Source organism: Erythrolamprus reginae, chromosome 9, assembly GCF_031021105.1.
Source record: "Erythrolamprus reginae isolate rEryReg1 chromosome 9, rEryReg1.hap1, whole genome shotgun sequence".
In the NCBI taxonomy this organism is placed as follows: Eukaryota; Metazoa; Chordata; class Lepidosauria; order Squamata; family Dipsadidae; genus Erythrolamprus; species Erythrolamprus reginae.
Window position 1 is genome coordinate 22,562,755 of NC_091958.1, and position 26,171 is coordinate 22,588,925.

The following is a 26,171-nucleotide window of genomic DNA, read 5'->3' on the forward strand; positions in this document are numbered from 1 at the left end:
AGGCTGCCAAAAATGGTTCATTAGGAATATGCAAGGATATTTCTTTATTTCTAATCTTATTAAACCTCTTTTTGATAAACGCCATGAAGGCAGCAGGAATTGTCACACTGAGAATTGCCAGCCAACAGAGACATTCAGTAGTTAAAGAGTAATGTGTGTTTTCCCTCTGATCACACCCCCTCATACATCACTCCCACAATTCTTATCCTTTCCTACATGTCACATCCGCCTGCTTACGTAGTAGCAAGCATTCCAATCTATATTCCATTCTGTTCAGCCATGATTTAGGCTGCTTGATAAAGTGCCGCTCCTGGCACAATGTACTCCTTTTTTACTTTCTAAATAAAGTTTGTTTTACTTTGATTCCTGCCTGCCAAGACTCATTAAAAATCCGTCCCTCAACAGGAATAAGGCTAAATCCACCATCTGATTTTCCAAAATAAGCAGCCAGCCATGTAAAACCAAGGGTGAAAACCAACATTTGCTGATAGAAGAAACTTTTCTCTTAGCTAAATTTATCCTCTTAATCCTCTTAGCTAAATGTATCCCCTTTCAAGAGAAAGATTCCAAGTTCTAATATTAGCAATTAGGGTCGAGGGGGTGGGTGACCCTTCTACCTTTTTTTTTTTACAAGTTGCATTCTTTTCAATTAAAGTTCCAATTTTGGTTTAGGAATTCAAACGTTTTTTTCCTATTAAAACCCATTTGAAAGTTATTAACTTGGAGATACAAAGACAACAATATATATTAACAATACTGTATATATTAAGAAACCGAGGACGAAATAGAAAGATCAAACAGACCATAGATTCTATTTTGCATTCTTCTACCAGAGCACAAAACAATATTGAACATTTGTATATGTGAGAAGCCTCTTCCCCTAATCTCTGAAGGGAGTTGGTTCTAGAGGGCCGGGGCCGCCACAGAGAAGGCTCTCCCCCGGGTCCTGCCAGACGACATTATTTAGTTGACGGGACCCGGAGAAGACCAACTCTGTGGGACCTAACCGGCCACTGGGATTCGTGCGACAGAAGGCGGTCTTGCAGATATCCTGGTCCGGTGCCATGAAGGGCTTTATAGGTCATAACCAACACTTTGAATTGTGACCAGAAACTGATCGGAAACCAATGCAGACTGCAGAGTGTTGGAGTAACATGGGCATACTTAGGAAAGCCCATGATTGCTCTCGCAGCTGCATTCTGCACGATCTGAAGTTTCCGAACACTTTTGAAAGGTAGCCCCATGTAGAGAGCATTACAGTAGTCGAACCTTGAGGTGATGAGGGCATGAGTGACTGTGAGCAGTGACTCCCGGTCCAGATAGGGCCGCAATTGGTGCACCAAGCACACGTTTGACAATCCAAAACAATGTTCTTTATACAGAAAAATCCAAATGAACTAAGCACTCTTTTTGTATAGCAAAGAGCACTATTCTCCAAACAAACTGGTAATTTGTACAAGTCCCTTATCAGTTCTGAGATACTTAGCTTGCAGCTGTGAGGCAATTCATAGTCCTTCTTTCACAAAGTGAAACACATTTTGCTTTGGTTTAGCTTCAAAGCGGGGAAAATCAGCACACAAAGGTCGAAGTCAGCAAGGCAGGCACAAAACACAACGATCAGATAATCCTCGACAATGGCCAAACCCACAGGCTGTTATTTATAGCAGCCTCACTAATTACCACAGCCCCACCCAACCACAGGTGGCCTCATTTTCTTTGATAATAATATCTCAGTTGTTGCTACCTATGCATCACTCTCCGCATGCGTGGCTGTATCATTAACTCTTGTTCAGAATCCAAGGAGGAGCTAGATAATTGATCTCCTTCTGAGCTATCTGCCACACTCTCCTCCTCCCTGTCACTCATGTCTTCTTGGTCAGAGAAGCATTCATCAGCAGATTCCACCGGAAGCACAACAGGCCTGCGGCATGTGGATGTCTCCCTCACATCCACAGTCCTTGGGGCAGGAGCTGGGCCAGATCTAACCACAACACTAATGTGAGCTGTGGATCGAGGAGGACACCCAAGTTGCGGACCCTCTCTGAGGGGATCAATAATCCCCCCCCCCCCGGGTAGTGGACAGAGGCAAAACCCACAGCCACTCCGTCTTATCAGACTTGAGTTTGAGTCTGTTGACACCCATCCAGGCCCCAACAGCCTCCAGACACCGGCACATCCCTTCCACTGCTTCTACTTACGGGAAAAAAGGTGGACTGAAGATGGATTTAATTGACCCAGCATAGATGGATAAGATGGAAATGATGACACAAGCCAAAAAGAGCGAGGCAAACTTGTTCACGTATTTTACACCCACAAAGACCACAAGCGCCATGAAGCTGAGAAATAAGGTCCCATAGACTCGCATGTTATTCAGGGTGGCACTGGAAGTATCATGGGCCCCAGTTGAATGGAAAATGGCGGCCTGGGGAGCAATATATGTCTGAAAGAGTAAGAACACAACTTTAGTGTTGGCAACAAAAACAAGCTGTCCAAGGCACAGGTGGGGAAGTCGAGACAACATCCAGACCCTACAGTCCCCACCCTCCAATGTGAGGCCAGCCACCGGACAATTTGAGATTGAAGCTTCCAGAATTTCAACCAAGAAAATTTGAACCTGGTTGTTTTTATATTGCTGTTCGCCGCCCAGAATCTGTAAGGATTTGGGCGGCCTATAAATCCCAAAAATAAACAAATAAACAAATAAACAAACAAACAAACAAACAAACACAGCACCCCTCGACTTCCTACATTTAATGTGTGTGGACTTCAACTCCCAGAATTCTCCCACCAGGTGAAGCATTCCACATTTTTTAACACATCTTTTTAAAATTGCTGCACAGTGTTCCCTCGATTTTCGCGGGTTCGAACTTTGCAGAAAGTCTATACCACGGTTTTTCAAAAATATTAATTAAAAAATACTTTGCGGGGTTTTTTCCCTATACCACAAATTTTCCCGCCCGATGACGTTATATGTCATCGCCAAACGTTCGTCTGCCTTTAATAAATATTTTTTTTAATAAACTTTAATAAATAAACATGGTGAGTAATAATCTGAATGGTTGCTAAGGGAATGGGAAATTGCAATTTAGGGGTTTAAAGTGTTAAAGGAAGGCTTGTGATACTGTTCATAGCCAAAAATAGTGTATTTACTTCTGCATCTCTACTTCACGGAAATTCGACTTTCACAGGCGGACTCGGAACACAACCCCTGCGAAAATCGAGGGAACACTGTAGTTGAGAAATACTAAATTATCTGAAAAGCTACTGCTGAGGGAATTCTGCAGTGGAGATGCCTTTACCTAACCAACAGACTCTAGAAAGGAGAAGATGTGCTGTAGAATTCCATGCTTACTTCTTAAACATGGATTATAAACCCATGTTGTCTCAACGGTGATTATGTCCCATTCAGTTCAGAGGGTCTTACTTTTCAAATGACATGATACCATCATCACCAACACTAACACTTACAACGTACCTATATTTTTCTAAGTGTGAGACATTAAGAGGCAAATAACTACAATTTATTTTAAAATCTGATATGATATAAAGGAAAGCAGGAAGGGAATTTTGCTTTTCTTGCCCAAAACTAAGGTGCATCTTATACCGTGGTGTGTCTTATACTCCGAAAAATACAGTAGGCGTTTTTAAGTTTGGGGGTTTTTTAATCCTATGATCAAAGCAAGTAGGCAAAAATCTGCTTCCTGCTTCTCCTCTCTGGCCTCAGCTCTGCACTGCCAAAATCTAAAAAGACATCTACTCTTTAAAATGATCGCACAAAGTCTACCCTGTTTCCCCCAAAATAAGATGGCAATAAGGCCAAGTGCTTATTTCAGGGTCAAAAAAATATATGTAAGACAGGGTCTTATTTTCAGGGAAACGTGATATCTCAGGCAGAAACAGCAACCCATTTTTTAAAAAATATATTTTTATTAAATTTTATTACAACAAACAAAAAAAATACTTAAAGAAAAAGTGCCCAACACCAATAAACCCCACCACCATTTAGCGGGGTTAAATTATTTGCAATAAGTTTCAATTTCTTCCTTAGCTCCGGTTTACATTTCTTTACATACAAAAAGTGCTTGGAATTTATTTTTCATATTGTCGTCATAAATTCTACTTAAAATATAATTTTCCACCTTATTCCATCATGCCATCAGCTTCTCCAATTTATTTTCATCAAAGTTATTTAATCTTATTTCCATAATTTCGAAGTGGATGTGGTCCACCATGTACCAGTACCAATTCTGGATTGTCCATTTATTGCTATCCGTCCACCCTAATACCACTACTGCTTGAGCGCTTTCCAAAGCTGCTCTTTTGATTTCTTTAAATTCTCGTAATTCCCCATATTTAACTAGTGTTGCTAATTCAACCCATGTTATTCCATTCCAAGCAATCCCAACATTTTAATGCATAGTATTCAGAAAACAGAAGGCTGAAAACTACAGCGTTTGTCTCCAGATCTTTGAGATACCAGCTTCAGTCTGTCCCATATAGCATGGTAGCAAGTAAAATATGATGACAGATGGAATGTTAGCAAAAAATAAAGAATTACCAGTGGCCTATTATTGCTATCTGAAATCACCAAGAGCAGCATCTTGTAAGAAAACAGATGCTTCAATCTGCAGAAGCAATAATGGAATAATCCCAGTGAATGTATCTACATGTTCATTGGTAATTCAATACAGTGGCAATGTATTTGTTGACTACGTACTAGTAAGATCTCAATGGCACCCAGGATGTACATGGAACCTGCAAATGTTGTTCCCAAGTAGAAACACAGTCCTACCGCACCTCCGAATTCAGGACCCAGTGATCTTGAAATCATGAAGTAGGAACCGCCAGCTACAACACACACATAAACGCATACAAAAAAAAGTGAAAAGTGGTACCTCGGTTAACAACTACAATATGTTCCGGAAGGTTGGTTGTTAACCGAAATGGTCATTATCCGAAACAATTTTCCCCATAGGAAATAATGGAAATTATTATTAATAATAATAATAACAACAACAACAACAACAACAACAACATATTAGATTTGTATGCTGCCCCTCTCCAAAAACTTGGAGCAGCTAACAACATAACAGCAATACAATGTAAATACAAATCTAATGTTAGAAAATTTAAGAAACTAATTTAAAATACATTGTTATAAAAACTTACCTGCTATGCAATCATACACACTCAGTCCGACTGAACATAAACATAATAAAGGTCAGCGAAAAAAGGAAGGGAAGGAGATTAATCCCCCCACGCCTGGCGGCAAAGGTGAGTCTTCAACATTTTACAGAAGGCAAGGAGGGTAGGGGCAGTTCGAATATCCGAGGGGAGTTGATTCCAGAGGGCCGGGGCCACCACAGAGAAGGCTCTTCCCCTGGGTCCTGCCAGAGTGCATTGTTTTGTCGACGGGACCCAGAGAAGGCCAACTCTGTGGGACCTAATCGGCTGCTGGGATTCGTGCGGCAGATGGCGATCTCGTAGATACTCTGGTCCAATGCCATTTAGAGCTTGGATTTGGATTTAATTGGTTCCCAGCCTTTATTTCTTATGGGGAAAATTGAGGATTTTTTTCTCTCCCCCCCCCCCAATTGTCCTTCACCCCCCCCCCCGCGAGGAGATTAAGGCAGAGAGGCAAGAGGTAAAGGGGGGGGAGTGAGGGACAATGGGGGGGGTAAGGCGTAAGGAGAGGGGGCAGGAGTGAAGGACAATGGGTGTAACATTATGGTTAATAACCAAAAATTTGTTCAGTATCCTAATTTTTGTTCAGTATCCAAAGCAAATTTTTGCTGAAATATTTGGTTGTTATCCGAAAAGTACGCCAACCAAGGCGTTCGTTAACCAAGGTGCCACTGTAAATTAAATAAATATCCAACTCGAGGATGTTCACCAGGAGATGGGGTGTTCTAGTCTCACTTTAGCCGCAAAAGCCAGTTGGTTGACTTTGGTTCAATCACCCGAAGATGGAGAATAACAATAGAAATAGCAGCAGTGATGGGTGTATATCTGTTGAAAGGGTGGCAATAGCAATAGCACTTAGACTTACCTATCGCTTCACAATGCTTTACAGCAGGGGTCTCCAACCTGGGCAGCTTTAAGATTTGTGGACTTCAACTCCCAGAATTCCTCAGCCAGGTTTGCTTTGCTTTGGGAGTTGAAGTCCACAAATCTTAAAGTTGCCAAGGTTGGAGAGCCCTGCTTTACAGTGCTCTCTCTAAGCAGTTTACAGAATGAACATATTTCAGAAAGATGGAAGGCTGAATCCTTGAGCTGGTAAGGATCAAGCTCCTGACAGAGGGCAGAGTTAGCCTGCAATACTGCAATCTAACTACGCAGGCTCTATTCTGGGGAAAATCTAACTAGGTAGTCAACATGAAATTGATAGCAAGTCATTCTTTCTTTCTTTCTTTCTTTCTTTCATTTATTCATGCATTTTTTTTTACCATTGGGATTCAAGAGCTTTAAAATCACCACCATGACAAACAAAACATAGTGTACCTGGAACTACACCATTGGTTGCAATTGCACTCATTGATATGGCGGTCAGCATGGTCTGTGAATGACAACAACAGAGTTTAAACCTATGAGAACGCAAAAACCATCCCATTTAAATACACCACATGTTTGCAAAGGGATGTGACCAAATATTTTAGCTGTTTGTCTTTCAAACCCAAAAGAGTTTTATTATGTAAGGCAGAGGTCTTCAAACTTGGCCACTTTAAGACTTCTGGGAGTTGAAGTTCACAAGTCTTAAAGTGGCCAAGTTTGAGGACCCCTGATGTAAGGGATTTGGGATTCTGTACTGTCTATATAACAGAAGGACAAATCTCTGAAAGCTGAACAGAACAAGATCAAATTCAGGATGGATGAAAACACATGTATTTTTCAGTATCACAGAGATTTCTAGCGATTTTAGGGGTCAATAGATGTTTCCTCCATTGATGATGTTACTTAGTTTGGGTAATGAAACATCTTCAACAAAACAACCAAGCTCAGAAACCCCCAAAGACCTGCATACTTCAAGCCTGAGCTACAAATATTCTCCTTTAATGTTCCCTTCATTTGCATCAAATGGGCCTATTTTAAGGGAATGGAAGAAGCAGAGAACTAGGAGAATGTGCCAACAGAACATCAAATTCAGTCTTGGATCTAGAATTCCTTGATTCTAAGTACATGTTTATCCAACCAATTTGTTGAGTTTGTAGTTTCCATCTCGCAAGCCTTGAGGTTTCTAGTTTTAAAAAAAAGGCACAGGAAAATATAGGGAAGAAACCCACCCAGCTGGAATCTGGGTGGGTCATAAATTTGGACGTTGAGATATGTCAATCGAGAAGGTTATGGAAAAAAATCATGGTGTGGTTTGAAGGTAAAAAAGTAGGTGGCATCTAAAGAAGGTTTGTCCCTAGGCCAGGGGTAGGCAAAGTTGGCTCTTCTATGACATGTGGACTACAACTCCCAGAATTCCTGAGCTGGTATGATTGGCTCAGGAATTCTGGGAGTTGAAGTCTATAAGTCATAGAAGAGCCAACTTTGCCTACCCCTGCCCTAGGCCATGTGTTAAGTATTAAGGAGTTAGCAGAGTTACTGAGCGTATACACAGAGGACAGAAGTGGAAGTTATAGATATCCAGCTAAGGTTCATACATATATGAGCAGTACTTTAAATAACTAGACCAAATACATCGAATGTACAGATATTATTTACAGTAGACAAATAGCATAGTCAGTTCCAGTCCTAACCATTTATATATTACAGTAAGCAATATTCTCAATATGTATACAAAGTTAATCTTATTCACTACATATAACCAACTTCAAGCTTAATCTTAATCTTAATCAATACATATAACCAACTTCAAGCTTACTTACACAATGCATATACATTAAACCAGCATTTAGCACAAAGCAGTTCTACAGCAGCCACACAGACAAAACTAGCAGAACAATAATCAGTAAGAGATCAGGGGGAGAGAGACCCTTAAAGCAACATTGTGCTAATTCTCTTAACCATACGTTGCTGGCTTAAGCTATATATTGGCAAAACCAACTGGTCAGATATACAGTACTGACACCATGTACTCACACAGCAGCAGCAGATTAAGACAATGAGGAAGGCTTGGAAGACACCAGCTGTTCCCACTATCCAGGTCAGCCGAAGGAAAAGGATGACCCCAAAGATATTTTGCATGCATGGCAGGTAGACGCCCATCAGGGTCCCCATATTGGGAGACTGGAAAAGAGAAGAAAACATCTCAACAAGATGCATGATGGTACTTTGACAATATTATTTGGTCTGTTGTGCAGATGTTTGGGTGGCTCAGGGTGGGGAATTAGTGGTGGGTGGGGCATTTCATTTTGTTTTATTATTTCTGATTGTTATTTGTGGTGGGACTGGTCTCTGGGTGTCACGGGACTTTCATTGTCAATGACAATTCGTTGTATTGGCAATGACAATAAAGTATTTATATTTATATATGGTGGACTCTGTGGTCCAAGCACCCTTTCCCTCTCTTCAGAGATGCCCCTTGCTCAGGCAAGTCATCTCCTGGGACAAAAAATAATCCTTCTAAATCCAAAGCTTGTCCTTTTCTTATAAAGGTCACCTGTAAGTGCATGGAGATTTAGCCAAGGGATTGGTTACAATTCATGGGCTTCATTAGAGCTTGTATTTTTGTCCATGTAAATCAGAGATCCCCAATCTTCTGGGCACCAGGGAGTTGTTTTTTATCTATCTATCTATCTATCTATCTATCTATCTATCTATCTATCTATCTATCTATCTATCTATCTATCTATCTCATCTATCTATCTATCCATCCATCCATCCATCCATCCATCCATCCATCCATCCATCCATCTACAATTCTATTTATTATTTGGACATGTGCCACTTCTCTCTGAAGACTTGGGGCGGCTTACAACATGTATAAAACAATATAAAACATCCTAAGTCCAAAAAGTTAAAAAATTACCTAACTCGACTAAAAGAACCCAGCTTTTAAAAGAAAACATACAGCCACAATCATACCAATCATCAACTATCAAACCAACAATCAGCTGGGGCAGAGTGTCAAGTTCAATGGTCCCAGGCCTGCTGGCAAAGGTAGGTTTTTAGACCCTTCTGAAAGGCCAGAAGAGTAGGGGCAGTGCAAATCTCCAGAGGGAATTAGTTCCACAGGGTTGGAGCTACCACAGAGAAGGCTCTTCTAGGGCCCGCCAGCCGACATTGTTTAGCTGATGGGACCTGGAGAAGGCCAACCATGTGGTCTCTGACTGGTTGTTGGGATATGTGAGGTAAAAAATGGTCCCATAACCTAGTCTTAGCCATGTAGGGTTTTATAGGTAACCACCAACGCTTGGAATTGCGTTCGGAGACCAATCGGTAACCAACACGGCTTGCGGAGTGTTGGAGAGATGTGGGTGTATCCAGGAAGGCCCACGATAGCTCGCGCAGCTGCATTTATTTATTTGTTTGTTTGTTTATTAATTAATTAATTAGATTTGTATGCCGCCCCTCTCCGTAGACTCGGGGCGGCTCACAGCAATGATAAAAACAATATACAATGACAAATCTAATAGTTAGAATCTAAAATAACAATAATACATTTAAAAAGTCTAAAAAACAAGAAACCCCATTATATAAAAAACATACATACAGTCATATCATACACAAAAAGATTATTATAAAATATTGGCAACATTTTATGATTGGTTAAAGAAAATAGGCGTTGATTGCTTACCTGAACGCCTCTTCTCGTACGGTGAGCGGGTACAGCAGTCACATGGGTTGCTCATGTCCAATCCGGTGGAACTGAGCCTAGTATTAAAAAAGCTTGCCGGATCCGCCCCTTCCCCAGAATTCGCGAATCCATAGACTAGGCTCAGTTGTGAAGCTCTGTAGTGTTCAACTCACATTGTTAGAAGAAGAAAGATATAGAAAGGTAAAGAAGACACATACAAGGGCGGGAAGTGACTGCTGTACCCGCTCACCGTACGAGAAGAGGCGTTCAGGTAAGCAATCAACGCCTATTCTCCGTACTGAAGGAGCGGGTCCAGCAGTCACATGGGACATACCCAATAGATGGTCCCTAGGGTGGGATTAGCTTGCTATCGTGTGAGATAACGGATTGGAGTACCCTTCTGCCGAAGGCAGCGTCCGCTGAAGCGTAAGAATCAATTTTGTAGTGCCTGATGAAGGAATTTGGCGAGGCCCAAGTGGCTGCTTTGCAGACCTCCTCCAACGGGGCTTGAGTCGCCCAAGCGGCCGAGGTGGCTGCGCTCCTGGTGGAATGCGCAGTGATGTTCCTTGGAACTGAGAGGGAGGCCGACTCATAGGCCTTAGATATAGTCCCTCTGATCCAACGGCCTATTACTGTTGAAGACACTTTGGCCCCCATGACTCTGGGATGATAGGCTACAAAAAGTGCTTCTGACCTCCGAAAGGGTCCTGTGCGTTGGATATATATTCTCAGCGCTCTGGTGAGATCCAGGGTGTGCCATCTAATTGCCAAGGGATGGTCTCGTTGGAGGCAGAAGGAAGGTAGGACAATATCCTGAGATCTGTGGAACATGGAACTGACCTTGGGTAAGAAGGTGGGGTCCAGTCGCAAGACTACCTTGTCCTGATGGAATTGGCAAAGGTCCTGCCTGATTGAGAGGGCAGCCAGCTCCGAAATGCGTCGGGCAGAGGTAATAGCCACCAGGAAAGCTACCTTAAAGGATAGGTACCTGAGGGACGCCGATTTTAGGGGTTCGTATGGTGCCTGCGTGAGGGAATGAAGAACCCGTGGCAAATCCCAGGATGGATACCTGTGGACCTTGGAAGGTCTGAGGTTGGCTATGCCCTTGAGGAATTCCTGAACTTCAGGGAAGGATCGGAGAGGCTGTCTGCGGGGACCCCCTAGGACAGATGAAATGGCTGCCAGATGACGCCGGAGGGTGCTGGTGGAAAGTCCTTTATGGAAGCCTTGCATAAGGAAGGAAATAATTCTGTGTATGGGGATGCACAGAGGGGAGAAACCTTCCTGTAGGCACCACTGGTGAAACTTGGACCACGTGTGGTCGTAGATTCGATTGGTCGAGCCCCTCCTGGCCTTTAAAATGACCTCCACTGAATCGGGGTCATGACCACGCAGTTCTAAATCTCTCCTGATAACAGCCAGGCGGTGAGGTGGAACCACTCCGGGTCTGGATGGAAAGAGGCCCCCTGCCGCAGCATATCCCCCGAAACGGGGAGTCGCCAAGGGTCCTGGACGGACAGCTGTTGGAGATCCGCGAACCAGGGCCGGCGGGGCCAATGAGGGGCGATTAAGATTACTCGGGCCCTCTCGGTGAGGACCTTGTGAATCACGTCCGGGAGGATTGGAATTGGAGGAAATGCGTAGAGTAGGCCTGGAGGCCATGGACTCCGGAGGGCATTGATTGCTTCCGCTCCCGGGGATGGAAATCTGGAATAGAAGCGAGGGAGTTGGGCGTTCGCATTGGTCGCGAAGAGATCCAGGACTGGTAGGCCGAATCTGAGGGTGATTTGATGGAACAGGTCTTGATGAAGGTTCCACTCTCCTGGGTCTATCGTTGCTCGGGATAGCCAATCCGCCTGGACGTTGAGACTCCCCGAGATGTGATCGGCTAGGAGCGACTGGAGATGTTTTTCCGCCCAAAGGCCCAACTTGAGGGCCTCCCTCATGAGAGCCTTGGATCTCGTGCCCCCCTGTCTGCAGATATGGCTTTTTGTGGCAATGTTGTCGGTGAGAATGAGAACGTGCCGGTTGGGAATGCGAGGAGAGAAATGCTTCAGAGCCAGGGAAACGGCTCTTAACTCTAGCCAATTGATTGGCCTGGAAGCTTCCTCCGGGGACCACGTGCCCTGGGCTATCATCCCCTGGGCGTGGGCGCCCCATCCCGATAGACTGGCATCTGTGGTGATGACAAATTGATCCGGGCACCTGAACGGGGATCCTCTGTCCATGGCCGGGGACTTCCACCACTTGAAGGATCTGCGAACACTCAGTGGGATGACAATGCGTCGATTTGAGTTGCTGTGCCCCGATCTCTGAAAAGGCAACAGTAGCCACTGGAGTTCCCTAGCATGAAGGCGAGCCCAGGGAATGATGCCTATGCATGACACCATCTTCCCCAAAAGGGAAGATAGAGTAACTATGGATACTGAAGGATTAGATAAAATGTTAGAAATTAACTCCACTATACTGAGTTTTCTCTCGGGAGAGAGAAAAACCTGGGAGGATTTTGAATCAATAATGGATCCCAGGTGAGAAATGGAAGTGGAAGGTTGGAGGTGACTTTTATCAAAGTTGATGGAAAATCCATGGTCCTGGAGGACTGACATGGTGACAGAAAGGTCTGTTTTCACTCTCTCTAGGGAGTTCCCATGAATTAAAATATCATCAAGATAACATAAAATGTGGATGGGAGACGCCCGGATATAGGCCGCCAGGGACCCCAAGAGCTTTGTAAAGACCCGAGGGGCCGAGGAGAGGCCAAAAGGCATCGCCCTATACTGGAAATGCCTGCCTTGAAAGGAAAAACGTAAAAATTTTCTGTGGCACTTGGCTATAGGAATGTGAAGGTAGGCCTCAGTGAGGTCTAAGGAGACCATGAAATCTCCCGAGTGAATGGCGGCCAAAATAGAAGACAAGGAGTGCATCTTAAACTTCCTATATTTGATGAATAGGTTTAGTTTCTTTAAATCCAAAATGGCTCTCCAACCTCCGGAGGACTTTGGAACCATAAATAGGATGGAGTAAAAACCTAGGCCCTTCTGACCGGAAGGGACCGGTTGAATGGCTCTGATGGACAATAGATGAGAAATGGCCTCCTCCATACGGTTACAATCTGAGGATGACCTGGGAGAAGGGCAGGAAATAAAACGTTTTGGGGGAGGAGAAATAAATTCTAAAAGAAGGCCTGATTGAACAGTGTCAATGACCCAAGGGTCCTTGGAGGTGAGACGCCAATTAGAGGCGAAATGAGCTAGGCGACCCCCTATGGGAATGGAGGTAAGATTACCATCTAGGTTTCTTTGAAGCCCTGTTAGAGGAAGCTCCCCTTTGGAAACGAAACCCTCTACCCCTGGAGTTCCTGCCTTGGGAACGAAAGCGGGGGGAATACTGACCTGGAGATCTCTGATAGGAAGCCGCTTGATCTTGCTGGCGCCCTGGGCGACGAAAGGACTGCGTTTTGGTAACCTTTTTCGTGGTTGGACCCAAAACCTTCTTCTTGTCCGTGGTCTCCGTGAGGAGTGGATCCAGAAGATCACCAAAGAGAAGGTCGCGCTTTAAGGGGCCCTGGGATAACTGCCACTTTTGGCGAACTCCCGCTTGCCAAGGGCGAATCCATAGGAGTCTTCTTGCCGTTGTAGAAGCTGCAATAGACTTAGCAGAAAATCTAGTAGATTGCAAGGTGGCATCAGCCACGTACTGGGCAGCTGCAAAGACCTTGTTGAAGTCTTGTTGACCTCTCAAGTCATCGGGAGGAATGTGCTGTTGAAGTTGGCGAAGCCACAGCAGCATGGCTCTGGAGAAGAAGGAGGCCGCTGCAGAACTTTTAATGGCCCAGGAATCAGCGGTGAATCCTCTTTTGAGCATTTGCTCGATGCGCTTGTCCTCTGGGCGGAGGACTTCCTCCGCCTCGCCTGGCACAGCCGCTGCCGAGTGAAGAATCTTGACAGGTTCATCTGGTTTGGGAAAGGATAGAAGCTCTTCATAGGAAGAGGAGAGTTTATACAACTTTCTGTCCTTGGTGGAGGGATTAAGGCCAGAGGCTGGAAAATCCCACTGTTTGAGTAAGGCATCTTTAAACAATTTAGGCATAGGAATTACCTCGTTATCCTCCTGTTCCTCTGTGAAGTAAGGTAGATTCTCCTCCGGGGGATCAGTGGAAGTGGAGGCTTGTTTCTCCTGGGCCGCTAATCCCGTAGAAATTCTAGCTTTGAGGAGGAGAGATTTGAATAGTTGAGAAGGAAAAATAGTAATTGGAGGAGGGACCTTTATTTGGGATTCCTCATCCTCTGATAAGCCCTGAAAAGGGTCTTCATCCTCCTCTACATCCTCATATTCATCCTGGGAGGATTCTGAATCATCCTGAATAGGAGCTCTGACCGCTGGGGAAGAACCCAAGGGGCGGGAGGAACGAGAAGGAGGAAGAGGTAAGGGAAGCTCATTGATGGTAGAGAGTTTGGCATCAATGGCTTTGGACAACACAGCAAAAATAGATTGGAACTCAGGAGGTAAACTGGAAATATCAGCAGAAATGGCAGAAGAATCCCTAAAGGCCCGGGAGGATCCTGGCTGGGGGGAATCTTCAATAATATCTGGTTCCTCTGGACCTATGCCCCATAGGTTAGGTTGGGGTCTGTCTAGGTTTGGCTCATCCAGAGATAACACAGGGACCCCAGAAGGAGGCAGACTAGAGGCCTCTGGTGGGTCTTGACTACTGATTACTTGGGCCTGCACTTTCAAACGTTTGGCTGATTTGTCATGAATTTTTTGTAGGGCTAGGTCCCTTCTCTTCTCGGCCCTGGTGACCTTGGTCGAGGGGCGGGCCCCTGGAGAAGAGGAGGAAGAGGCCTGGGGGATACTAGTAATCTCATCGCCTGTAGGCCTGGCCTCTCTGGGACCTTTAGTTGTGCCTCTCTTGGGAAAAGTAGCCATAGTCTGACAATTAACAGAAGACAAGGCTGAGCCAATAACTGAATTATAAGGAGAAGATTTCAAGGACTTCCCAAGAGGAATGGATCCTGCTTCGAGGCCTCGAAGCTGCTGAAACGTGAGGACAATCTGGGCAAACCCAGAGTTCGTGCCCCCAAATCCAGCGGGGCCAGCCTCCCTAAACTTTGTAATTAAGTAAACCAAGGCACTCTGGTTGGAGGCTTAGCCGGTGGAGAATTTAGCCTGGGACCCCCAAGGCCCGCTCCCGGATCCACGCGGTGGACTGAGGCCTACGCGGCTGGCAGAAGGCCAACACGAGAGGCCTAGATTTTAAAAAAAGGGCGCGAAGGCCTTCGCGCCGAAAAAATCGCTCCGTAGAATTTCTTAAGGGAAAAGCGATCGACTAAGTCCAGGAGACTAGAAGGCGTCTCACTCCGCAGGAGGTATTTTATAAGCCCTTAAATATTTGTATACAATAAATAATCAATAATTCAATGGATAAATACTTGCACCAGGACCTCCAGGCCAAGGGATTAGAAGAATCCACAAGCGGCCGCGGGAATCGTAACCGGCAAAACCGCCGGGGGGAAACGAAACCGCAACTTCTCCCAAGGAAAAAAGCCGAGCCGCTTCTTTTCTTTTTTTCTTTTAAACGGCTGGCGCAATTAGTGCAAGTAAATAAATAAAGACAATAAATCTTACTACTTTTTGAAGGAAAGATCGAAGGGAAGGTGTTAGAATGTTGAACGAGCTATCACAATACAACCGCAGGATATGCGAACTGAGCGAATTCTGGGGAAGGGGCGGATCCGGCAAGCTTTTTTAATACTAGGCTCAGTTCCACCGGATTGGACATGAGCAACCCATGTGACTGCTGGACCCGCTCCTTCAGTACGGAGAAGAGCAACAAAGAAATAAATAAAAATTTATGCAAAGCAACACGTCGAATAAAAGAATTTAAAAATTAATACTATGTGAAAGAAAGAAGTAAAATTCTCTGATCGAACACCTAAACAGTGGGGAAACTTTCATTTCCCAAATGTTGTATGTGTATGTTTTTTCTTTTGTATGTTATATTCGAAAACAAACAAATAAATAAATAAAACAAAAAAACCCCAACACCTACCTGCAGTCTCTGAACGCTTTTCAAAGGTAGCTCCACGTAGAGAGCATTACAGTAGTCGATCCTCGAGGTGATGAGCGCATGAGCAACTATAAGGAAAGACCCCCTGTCCAAATAAGGTATTAACTGGCGCACCAGGCGAACCTGGGCAAACGTCCCCCTCGCCACAGTCGATAAACGATGTTCCAGGCTCAGCTGTGGGAGACGGTTCCACGGGGAGAGGATTTCCCATGGACCAGAGGGGCCGTGGCTTCGTGTGCTGCCTGCATCCCACAGGTAGGACGTTCTGACCAGGCGTGGGAGAGACCCGATTGGCTGGGCCTTGCAAAGTTGAATCACAAAGAAAAACCAAACACAAAAACTAAAGAAAGCTACATACTTTTGGAACTTTACTTCTCGAGCCTTCGGCATTTTCTGCTTCTTCGTGTTCCTTGGCTCCCTGAGTGAGATTGGTATAGCTGACCAATTTGCCCAATAGAGAAGACACCTTCGGACGAATATCCAATTCTTCCTACAAGCGAAAACATGCATTGGCAGAAGCAGCATTGGATTAATATTATTATTATTATTATTTATTAGATTTGTATGCCACCCCTCTCCGAAGACTCGGGGCGGCTCACAACAGCATATAAAAAACAGTATAACAATGGGATAAAATCTAATAATAAAATATATAAAAACCCCAACAATTAAAAACCATACAGAACATACACACCAAACATGAAATATAATAAGCCTGGGGGAGATGTCTTAGTTCCCCCATGCCTGGCGATATAGATGGGTCTTGAGTAACTTGCGAAAGACAAGGAGGGTGGGGGCCGTTCTAATCTCCGGGGGGAGTTGATTCCAGAGGGCCGGGGCCGCCACAGAGAAGGCTCTTCCCCTGGGGCCCGCCAAACGACATTGTTTGGTCGACGGGACCCGGAGAAGGCCAACTCTGTGGGACCTTATTGGCCACTGGGATTCGTGCAGTAGAAGGCGGTATAATAACATATACCTAGAATAAAGAATTACATGTACAGAAATGATATAGAAACAATACAGAAGCAATGATGTTAGAAGAGACACCGATAGATTTAAAATGTATGGGAATATGTCATCAGCCTGTTAAACACGAGATGAACTAGGATAAGAATCACTCAGGGAAAGGTTAAAGAGAGAGAAAGAGGAAGTAGAAAGGGAGAAGGGGAAGAGGAGGGAAGTAGGAAGGGGGAGAGAAGGAATAAGAAGGTAGAAGGAGGGGATGGAGACAGAGGGAGGAGGGGAGTGTAAAGAGGTGAAGAAAAACAGACTGATCAACAGTAGTACAAAATAGGTGCAAAATAGGTTATTGATTTATGACTGATTGGATAAAAATGTATAATTGTGTATATTACAGATATAGTTTTCAGTATTACGTAGTGCACCAGTTGGGTTTGTCAATATATGAACTAACAGTCTAAAAATGGGTGAACAGTGCAGTCAGGCAGTAGAGAAAGCAAGTAGAATGCTTGGCTGCATAGCTAGAGGTATAACAAGCAGGAAGAGGGAAATTGTGATCCCGCTATATAGAGCGCTGGTGAGACCACATTTGGAATACTGTGTTCAGTTCTGGAGACCTCGCCTACAAAAAGATATTGACAAAATTGAACGGGTCCAAAGATGGGCTACAAAAATGATGGAAGGTCTTAAGCATCAAACTTATCCGGAAAGACTTCATGAACTCCATCTGTATAGTCTGGAGGACAGGAGGGAAAGGGGGCACATGATCGAAACATCTGCCTGGACAAATTTCCCAGTTTTCTTGGAAAGGTTTTTCAGAAATGGTTGGCCATTACCTCTGTCCTTGTGTTGAGTCCATTTTTTAGGATTTTAAAAAAAAAAATCAATCATGGATCTCCAATTCATTCTACTGTAGACTTATTGCAACATTCCATGTGCTTTAGATCTTTAGTTCATTCACTGACTACCAATTGTTCTCCAGTCACAATCCAAGGGGTTGGTTATTACCTATACAGCCCTAAATGGCTTAGGGCCAGGCTATCTACGGGACCGTCTTCTGTCGCACACCTCCCAGAGACCAATTAGATCCCACAGGGTTGGCCTTCTCCGGGTCACGTCGACTAAACAGTGCTGATTGGTAGGCCCGTGGGGGAGAGCCTTCTCTGTGGCAGCCCCGGTTCTTTGGAACCAACTACCCCCCAATTAATATTTGACTTTAGCTTGTTATTGTATTGTTTTATTGTTGTAAGCAGTCCTGAATCCTGAGGGATTGGGCGGCATATAAGTCAAATAAACAAATACAATAATTGAGTAGAACAGTGTTTCTTGACAACTTTAAGACATGTGGACTTCAACTCCCAGAATTCTGCCTTAGAGTTATAGATCCTGTCCAATAAAGTGGCTTCCATAAACAAGGAGCTTCCTGTCCCCTTCCATATTAAGCTACCTCCCCATCCTTCTCTCTTAGCCAGCTAGAACTGCACTCAAGATAACTTAAAGTGTCATTAGTCCCAAACCTGTGAGTAGACATCTTCCCAGGAGTTATAGTAAGATATGCTCATCTCGTCCATGCATAACCCAATTCTCTTTTCTGAGCTCGTATCCAGGCATTGACTCTCTACTATGATGCGAACCAAAGTTCCATAACCAACACTGGAGCAGTGTTTCTCCAACCTTGGCAACTTGAACATGGGTGTAGGTCAACTCCCAGATTCACCCAGCCGGCTGGGAGATGAAGTCCATTTATCTTCAACCTGTCAAGCATGGATAATACTATCCTAGAATCAAAGGCAAGACCAAGGAAGTGTAGAGCCAAGATACAGTTTGCCTTCTCCTACAAATTACCTACAAATACAACCTTATTATTCACTGATAATACTACATCTTTTTAAAATTGACATTGTAAACTTTGAAAATTTTGTAGCCCGGGGCAAGGGGCACAGAGTTCCCTGCGCCCCGCAGGGGAGCCCCGAATCTTAGCCGCCTGGAGACCCACTATCAGTTGCTATCGGGTCAGAACCTCCCTGGAGGGGAGGGGACAAAGAGACACACTGGTTGGTGGACTGGGCTGTGTGTGCAAACTCCCCAGGGAACTGACACCCGCCTTGTAAAGGGTTAAAAAAATAAAATTGGTACATTTATGTACTGCCATGGTAAATTAATTCCTTCTGTTGAGTCAAAAAAAATTAGGATTTTTTTTTTTAAAAAAACCATTAACGGACCTTTGGCCAATTCATCCTTGCTGCAGATTTATTGCCAACATTTATCATGATTAATTTTGGCAATCTAAAATATTAATTTTTCAGAACTGCCAGAAGACCCTGAGTTCTGGTTTCGCCTTAGATACAAAAACCAGCTGCATGACCTTGAGCCAATCACTTTGACTCAACCCTAGGTAGTGGGCAATGGCAAAGAACTCTCAAAAACCCTGGCAACAGAACTGAAGGGACTTGTCTAAGCTCAGAGAATTGGACATGATTGATCAGAAGAAGAAAAAACAACTACCGTGTTTCCCTGAAAATAAGACACTGTCTTATATTCATTTTTGCTCCAAAAGTTGTGCTACGTCTTATTTTCAGGGGGTGCCTTATATTTCTCAAATAAGACAAATTCACAGGCAGAAAAGCTGACACCCCCCAAAGAAAGTGTACCGTACGGTACACTGATTACGGTACGGTACCTGTCAGTATGGCACCCACACACACAAACGACGGCACTTATACGGTACAACAGTATACTCCCGCTATTGCAGCTTCCGGCCACCAGAGGAACTACAGTCTACGCACTGTAGTGGAGACTGTAATGGCGGTGAGACAGCAGCAGACTGTGTCTGCTGTACTGGACGGTACAAAACGATGGAAGGGGCCAGCAGGGGACACCACATTATTACGGTACCGCTATGAACAGCTTTGAATGGTACCATATTATTTTCCACCGTACCGTATGTAAACTTGATTACGCCTTATTTTCGGGGGGGGGGGGGAGTTTGCCTTATATTAGCAAATTCTGCAAAACCTCTGACATGCCTTACTTTCGGGGTACGTCTTATTTTCATGGAAACAGAGACAACATAGTCTTTAAAGGTAGATGACAAGGGTGGTTTTTACTTACCTTCCCTACCAGTTTGCAAATGTGTGGGCGCTCGCTATGCATGAACGTGCAGCCTCCACACAGGCGCAAAGCCTCCCATGCATGCTCTTTACTCACACATGCGCTCTTCGCGCATGCGCACAAACACAAAAACTTGGCTAAACAGGACGGCATTATGTATGGGCAGGTGGGCAGGCCGGTCCACTTGCAGTCAGTGCTACCAGTTTGCCTGAACTGGTCTGAACTGGTAAGCAAACCATCTCTGGTAGCCACGTGTAGAGCACCTTATAGTAATTATTACTACCAAGTGATATAAGAACCTGAGTTACAAAGTATAGAGGTACCGGGCAAAGAACGTAGCAGCAAGCCAGGGGCATATTGAAGAGAGTTTGGGCACATAATGTTTTAAATGCTTTAAAAAAAAGTGGCCGGCGAGAGGTTACTTTGGAAGCGAGATCGGGCGGAGAACATAGCAGCAAGCCAGGGGCATAACGTAACTTGCTGCTTGCTGCTACGTTCTGTGCCCGATCTTTCTTCAATATGTCCCTGATGTGCTGCTACGTTCTGTACCCGAACTCTCTTGCCGCACCCGCTGCTACGTTCGCTGCCCGTTCTCTCTTCTCCAATGCCTTGGCACTTTTCCATGACGGTAGCAGAAGGGATGGGTGGGGTGGGGTGGAGACCCTGCACGGCAAAGCCTGGCTCCAGTTCCCTTGCGATCATCAGAGCCTACAAACTTAAAAGCGCTTGTTTCGGCCGCTGCTCACAAGAGCAGCAGCCGGGAGAGAAGCGACGGTTCGTAAGACGAAAATGGTTCATGAGAAGAGGCAAAAAAAATCCTGAACGCCCGGTTCGTATCTTGAAAAGTTTGTATGTGTTGTGATTCAGCCTGAGGCTGCTCAGGGACCAGCTGTGTCTCAGCTGGCTCCATGCCCGGAGGAGGATGACAGCACAGAGGAGGGGGCTGAACAGTCAGACGGGGGAGAGGAGAGTCAGGAATGGGATGAAGGAGAACAGCATGAGAGCCCCGGGGGGGGGGGGGCCTCTCCCCAGCTAGTAGCTTGGAGTCATTAGGTGATGACGCACAAGCTGTCATTAACATGAGACAGAGACCTTCAGAGCAACAAAAGGAACAGTTAAAGAGATATTATCACCATTGAATTAGAAGCAGCTGGGTTTGGGTGTGGTCCTCATCAGCAGGGTTTAAAAGGCAGGCAAGGCCTTGAAGCCATGTGGAGTGTTATCAATTGGAGTTGCGTTGCCCTGTTTTGATTCTCAGCGTCTCTGATCTTGGCTTGTGGCCTCGCAGTCTGGAAGACTTGTGGGAGGCGTCTGTTTGCTATCTACATTTCCGTCTTGGCAGCAAGAATCTGGTATTGCTTCATGGACTATTCCCTTCGTGTATATATTTGAAGTTCCAGCGTTTTTCCTGTTTGTAAGGACATTTTCTGTTACCTGTGTTTTCCTTGAATTATATAAACTGCCTTTGCCTTTTACCAGTGTGTCTGGCTTCTCTTTTTGGGTTGGTATTGGCTTCTGGAGTGACCCAGACAGAACAGTATGAAGAGGCGTTCGTAAGACGAGGTACCACTGTACTTCCTAAATTATGTGCACATGCAATAAAAGAGCAGTATTTCAACCGTGGAGTTGTGACCATCACAACTTGATTTTTTAAAAAAATTAGATCAATATTTTTTCGTTTTAGATCAAATGATTTCTGAACAACAACATTTATTATGGATGCTGAGGGTCTTTACACACCTTTGTAAAATTAGGTTAAAAAAACTGAAGGCATGAGGTGGCGAACCTTTTTTTCCTCAGGTGTCAAAAGCGCATGTGTGCACACTATTACACACAAATGACTGCCCACAAGAATAGTTCAATGCCTGGGGAGGGTGAAAACGGCCTTCCCCACCCCCAGATGCCCTCTGGAGGCCGGAAATGGCCTATTTCCAAACTTCCTGTAAGCCCAGTAGGGTTCCCTGGAGCCTGGGGAGGACAAAAATGCCCCCTCCCGCCCCCCAGGGGCCCTCCGGAAGCCAAAAACGCCTTCCCAGAACCTCCATGTGAGCCAAAATCAGCTGCAATGAGCATTAGAGCTAAGCTAGGGCAACAGCTCGCATTCTGGCAGAAACGGCTCCGCGTGCTATTATTATTATTATTTATTAGATTTGTATGCCGCCCCTCTCCGTAGACTCGGGGCGGCTTACAACAATGATAACAACAATATATAGTGACAAATCTAATAGTTAGAATCTAAAATAACAATAATACATTTAAAAAGTCTAAAAAACAAGAAATCCCAATATATAAAAAACATACATACAGTCATATCATACACAGAAAACTACATAGACAGGGGGAGATGTTTCAGTTCCCCCACGCTTGACGACAGAGGTGCTCTATGGTTTGAACCTCCTTGACCCAGAACCTCCTTGACGTCCTTCAGAACTCCACTTGTGGGACAAGCCCCAAGATGAGCATTCTGGAAAGCTGAAAAGGTTGACCCCCCAAAAATATGAAATTTTCAAGCATCGTTACCTCAAATAAGGCCAAGTTTCGGTCATAGTAATCTGATTTGCCTTGATCCGAGCTGTTGAGGAAGGGGCAATTCTCTTTATGATTTCCATGTCCTGTAGAAGGAAAAATAAGGGTGATTTCAGTGATTTCAAGAAGGGAAGTACAGGAGAATTCTGAGAAACGGAACTATCCCTCCATTGTATTTTACAATGCTGTAAACTGGATTATTACTGACCATTTTGGGGTTATTGGTGACTTCTTCTCTTTCTTGTTTATAAGTCATGGCTTATAAACTAAAGTAGCATAAAGGGATTTGCCTTTATATTACTTGTTCTGTCGGGCTCTCTGATAGACTCCTCCCAAAAATTCACAGGTACAAATTTCAGACACACACACGTTTGAAAATTCAAAACAATGTTCTTTATAATGAAAATTCACTTAACCTAAGCCCTCTTTTGGTATAGCAAAGAGCACTCATCTCCAAACAAACTGGTAATTTGTACAAGTCCCTTATCAGTTCTGTGATACTTAGCTTGCAGCTGTGACGCAATTCACAGTCCTTCTTCTTTCACAAAGTGAAACACATTTGCTCTGGTTTAGTTTCAAAGCGGGGGAAAATCAGCACACAAAAGGTCAAAGTCAGTAAAGCAGTCACGAAACACAAGGATCAGATAATCCTCCACAATGGCCAAACCCACAGGCTGTTATTTATAGCAGCCTCACTAATCACCACAGCCCCACCCAACCACAGGTGGCCTCATTTTCTTTGATAATAATCTCTCAGTTGTTGTTGCCTATGCATCGCTCTCCTCATGCGTGGCTGTATCATTAACTCTTGTTCCGAATTCAAGGAGGAACTAGATAATTGATCTCCTTCTGAGCTGTCTGCCACACTCTCCTCCTCCATGTCACTCATGTCTTCTTGGTCAGAGGAGCCTTCATCAACAGATTCCACCAGGAGCAAAACAGGCCTGCAGCATGTGGATGTCTCCCCCACATCCACAGTCCTTGGGGAAGGAGCTGGGCCAGAGCTAACCACAACATAACCCAAGCCATTTCTGGTTTTCTATCTGAGGGCTATTAGAAAATGGCTTTATTACAAATGCTTCTAGGTCCCTTCACTCATAAAACTCTACGCAGCTTACTAGCAATATACTCAATGCATATCGTACCTTTGCAATAAATCAAACTTTATCCAATGAAACATATCAATAAAAATAAATATTAGTGAACCCAAGCACTGCATGACCGGGTGAGCTCTGTTCCTCCTGCAATTCAGGACTCTGGGAATGAAGTGAAACCAATGATTCCAACAGCAAAGTTTGTGTATGTGCCAACTCAGAGGAGGTCAAGAACTTTTATCATTAACTGTATTGAATTTTGTATCCAGAGGAGGCCAATCAATTCCCAACAGCTCGAGGCTTTTGTTCTGAACTTCATAATCGAAAATGCAGTTAACACCCCATGACCAAATTCTCTGCTCCCTTCAACAGTTTTGTTAAAACAAAAATGGATTGTTACAATGGAACATGAATACATTCTTAAATTTTGCCCATAAACTAAGAGCTTAGACATCCTACCAACCATAATGTGTCACAAGCAAGCTTCTAAATACATCTTCCTCCTTCCGTCAGTCTCTCTCACCCACATTTAATATCATGGCTTCCTTTTTTCCCTCTCTCTGGTTCCAGACAAATTGCCACACTACTTGTAAACAGCAAAGAAACACAAATCATATCTTGTCCTAGTAGGCTGTTGTCCAAATAAGCTCAATTTTCCCCCAAACAAAAGTTGAGGAAGGAATTATTGACTGGGTTCACACATATGTATTTTTTTATTTGTTTGTTTTTTTTCAAATATAACATAAAAAAGAAAAAACATACACAAACATGCACATGATCAGAGAATTTTACTTCTTTCACATAGTATTAATTTTAATTTTTCAATTCTTTTATTCAACGTGGCTACACAATTGAATTAGAAAAATGGGAAAAATTATGGACTAATAATTGGCAGATGACAAAATTGACTGCATTCAAGGAAAACCAATTAAAAATGTTTTACAGGTGGCACCTATCACTGGAAAGATTATCAAAAATGTTCCCAAAAACCTCCCCATTATGCTGGAAGTGCAAAAAAGAAAGAGGCACGTTCTACCACCAATGGTGGACATGCATACAAGCAAAAAATTTCTGGAATAAAATAACAAACTGGTTAAAAGAAATAGTAAAAGAAGAAATTGGGAAAAAAACCAGAATTATATTTATTGGGTATTTTTAATAAAAAAATAGAAAAAGAGGTAAGATATTTATATATACACATACTAACAGCTGCCAGGATAGTATATGCCCAACAATGGAAAATAGACAAACTACTGGAAGAAAATATAGTAATTAAAAAAATATTGGACTTTGCCGAGATGGACAGGTTATCTAAAAGATTAGAGGGAAAAGAAGAATCAGATTACTATAAAATATGGGCAAAATTTTATGATTGGTTAAAGAAAAGAGCAACAAAGAAATAAATAAAAATGTACGCAATGGATTCACACATATGTATAACTGGGTCCGTTCAAAACTAGTTTGTTTGACTGTATTTTTATGAAACTGTTATCACAGCAAACTACATCACAAGAGTCATGTTCAAAAAAAATATTTTAGCTTTATTTTATGTAACACTGAAGTTTCTTTTCACATAATTTGTAGCAAAGTACTTGTAAATATTTTGATGGTTTAACAGCAGATATCTTTTGGATCTGAAGGAAAAAATACATGTGACATTTCCAATTTAGCACCGTTTTGAATTCAGCTGAAAACTTCTATGCTTTCATCTTATTTCACTGCATCTGACTGCAGTGCAGTCAGGCGATAGGGAAAGCAAGTAGGATGCTTGGCTGCATAGCTAGAGGTATAACAAGCAGGAAGAGAGAGATTATGATCCCGCTATATAGAGCGCTGGTGAGACCACATTTGGAATACCATGTTCAGTTCTGGAGACCTCACCTACAAAAAGATATTGACAAAATTGAACGGGTCCAAAGACGGGCTACAAGAATGGTGGAAGGTCTTAAGCATAAAACATATCAGGAAAGACTTCATGAACTCAATCTGTATAATCTGGAGGACAGAAGGAAAAGGGGAGACATGATCGAAACATTTAAATATGTTAAAGGGTTAAATAAGGTCCAGGAGGGAAGTATTTTTAAAAGGAAAGTGAACACAAGAACAAGGGGGACACAATCTGAAGTTAGTTGGGGGAAAGATCAAAAGCAACATGAGAAAATATTATTTTACTGAAAGAGTAGTAAATCCTTGGAACAAACTTCCAGCAGACGTGGTTGGTAAATCCACAGTAACTGAATTTAAACATGCCTGGGATAAACATAGATCCATCTTAAGATAAAATACAGAAAATAGTATAAGGGCAGACTAGATGGATCATGAGGTCTTTTTCTGCCATCAGTCTTCTATGTTTCTATGTTTCTCAGAAGTGCTAAAAAAATAGTTCTGATTTTAGATCTGGCTCACAGCTTTATATATCAACATCTCTTTGCCTTTGTTTTGTTACTACCAAACTTTATGAAAATAAACATCTCTAAAAAAATGGAAAGGCAACATAATGAATGCCCAGTCTATTCACTTTATGTTGTCCAGCAAGAGGATTCTACCTAAAATACAAGGCGGGGGGGGGGGGGCGACAAAATTATGATGGAAAGCCAAGGAATAACCTTACCTGTTAATAAGAATTCTTGTCTATTGTCTGACACGTGGCTCATCACTCTTATCTTAC

General features: G+C 43.5%; 1 protein-coding gene across 1 annotated transcript in view; it reads right to left on the bottom strand.

Moving 5' to 3' along the window:
• Nucleotides 1-26,171, bottom strand: part of SLC12A4 (solute carrier family 12 member 4) — a 109,641-nt gene that overhangs the window by 36,089 nt on the left and 47,381 nt on the right. The window contains exons 2-7 of the mRNA XM_070760460.1: nucleotides 22,404-22,495; nucleotides 16,171-16,302; nucleotides 8,086-8,232; nucleotides 6,502-6,556; nucleotides 4,718-4,848; nucleotides 2,199-2,440 (exon numbers count right to left, since the gene is read on the bottom strand). Coding sequence (XP_070616561.1) covers nucleotides 2,199-2,440; nucleotides 4,718-4,848; nucleotides 6,502-6,556; nucleotides 8,086-8,232; nucleotides 16,171-16,302; nucleotides 22,404-22,495 — 799 coding nt within the window. The remainder of the gene's footprint in view (nucleotides 1-2,198; nucleotides 2,441-4,717; nucleotides 4,849-6,501; nucleotides 6,557-8,085; nucleotides 8,233-16,170; nucleotides 16,303-22,403; nucleotides 22,496-26,171) is intronic.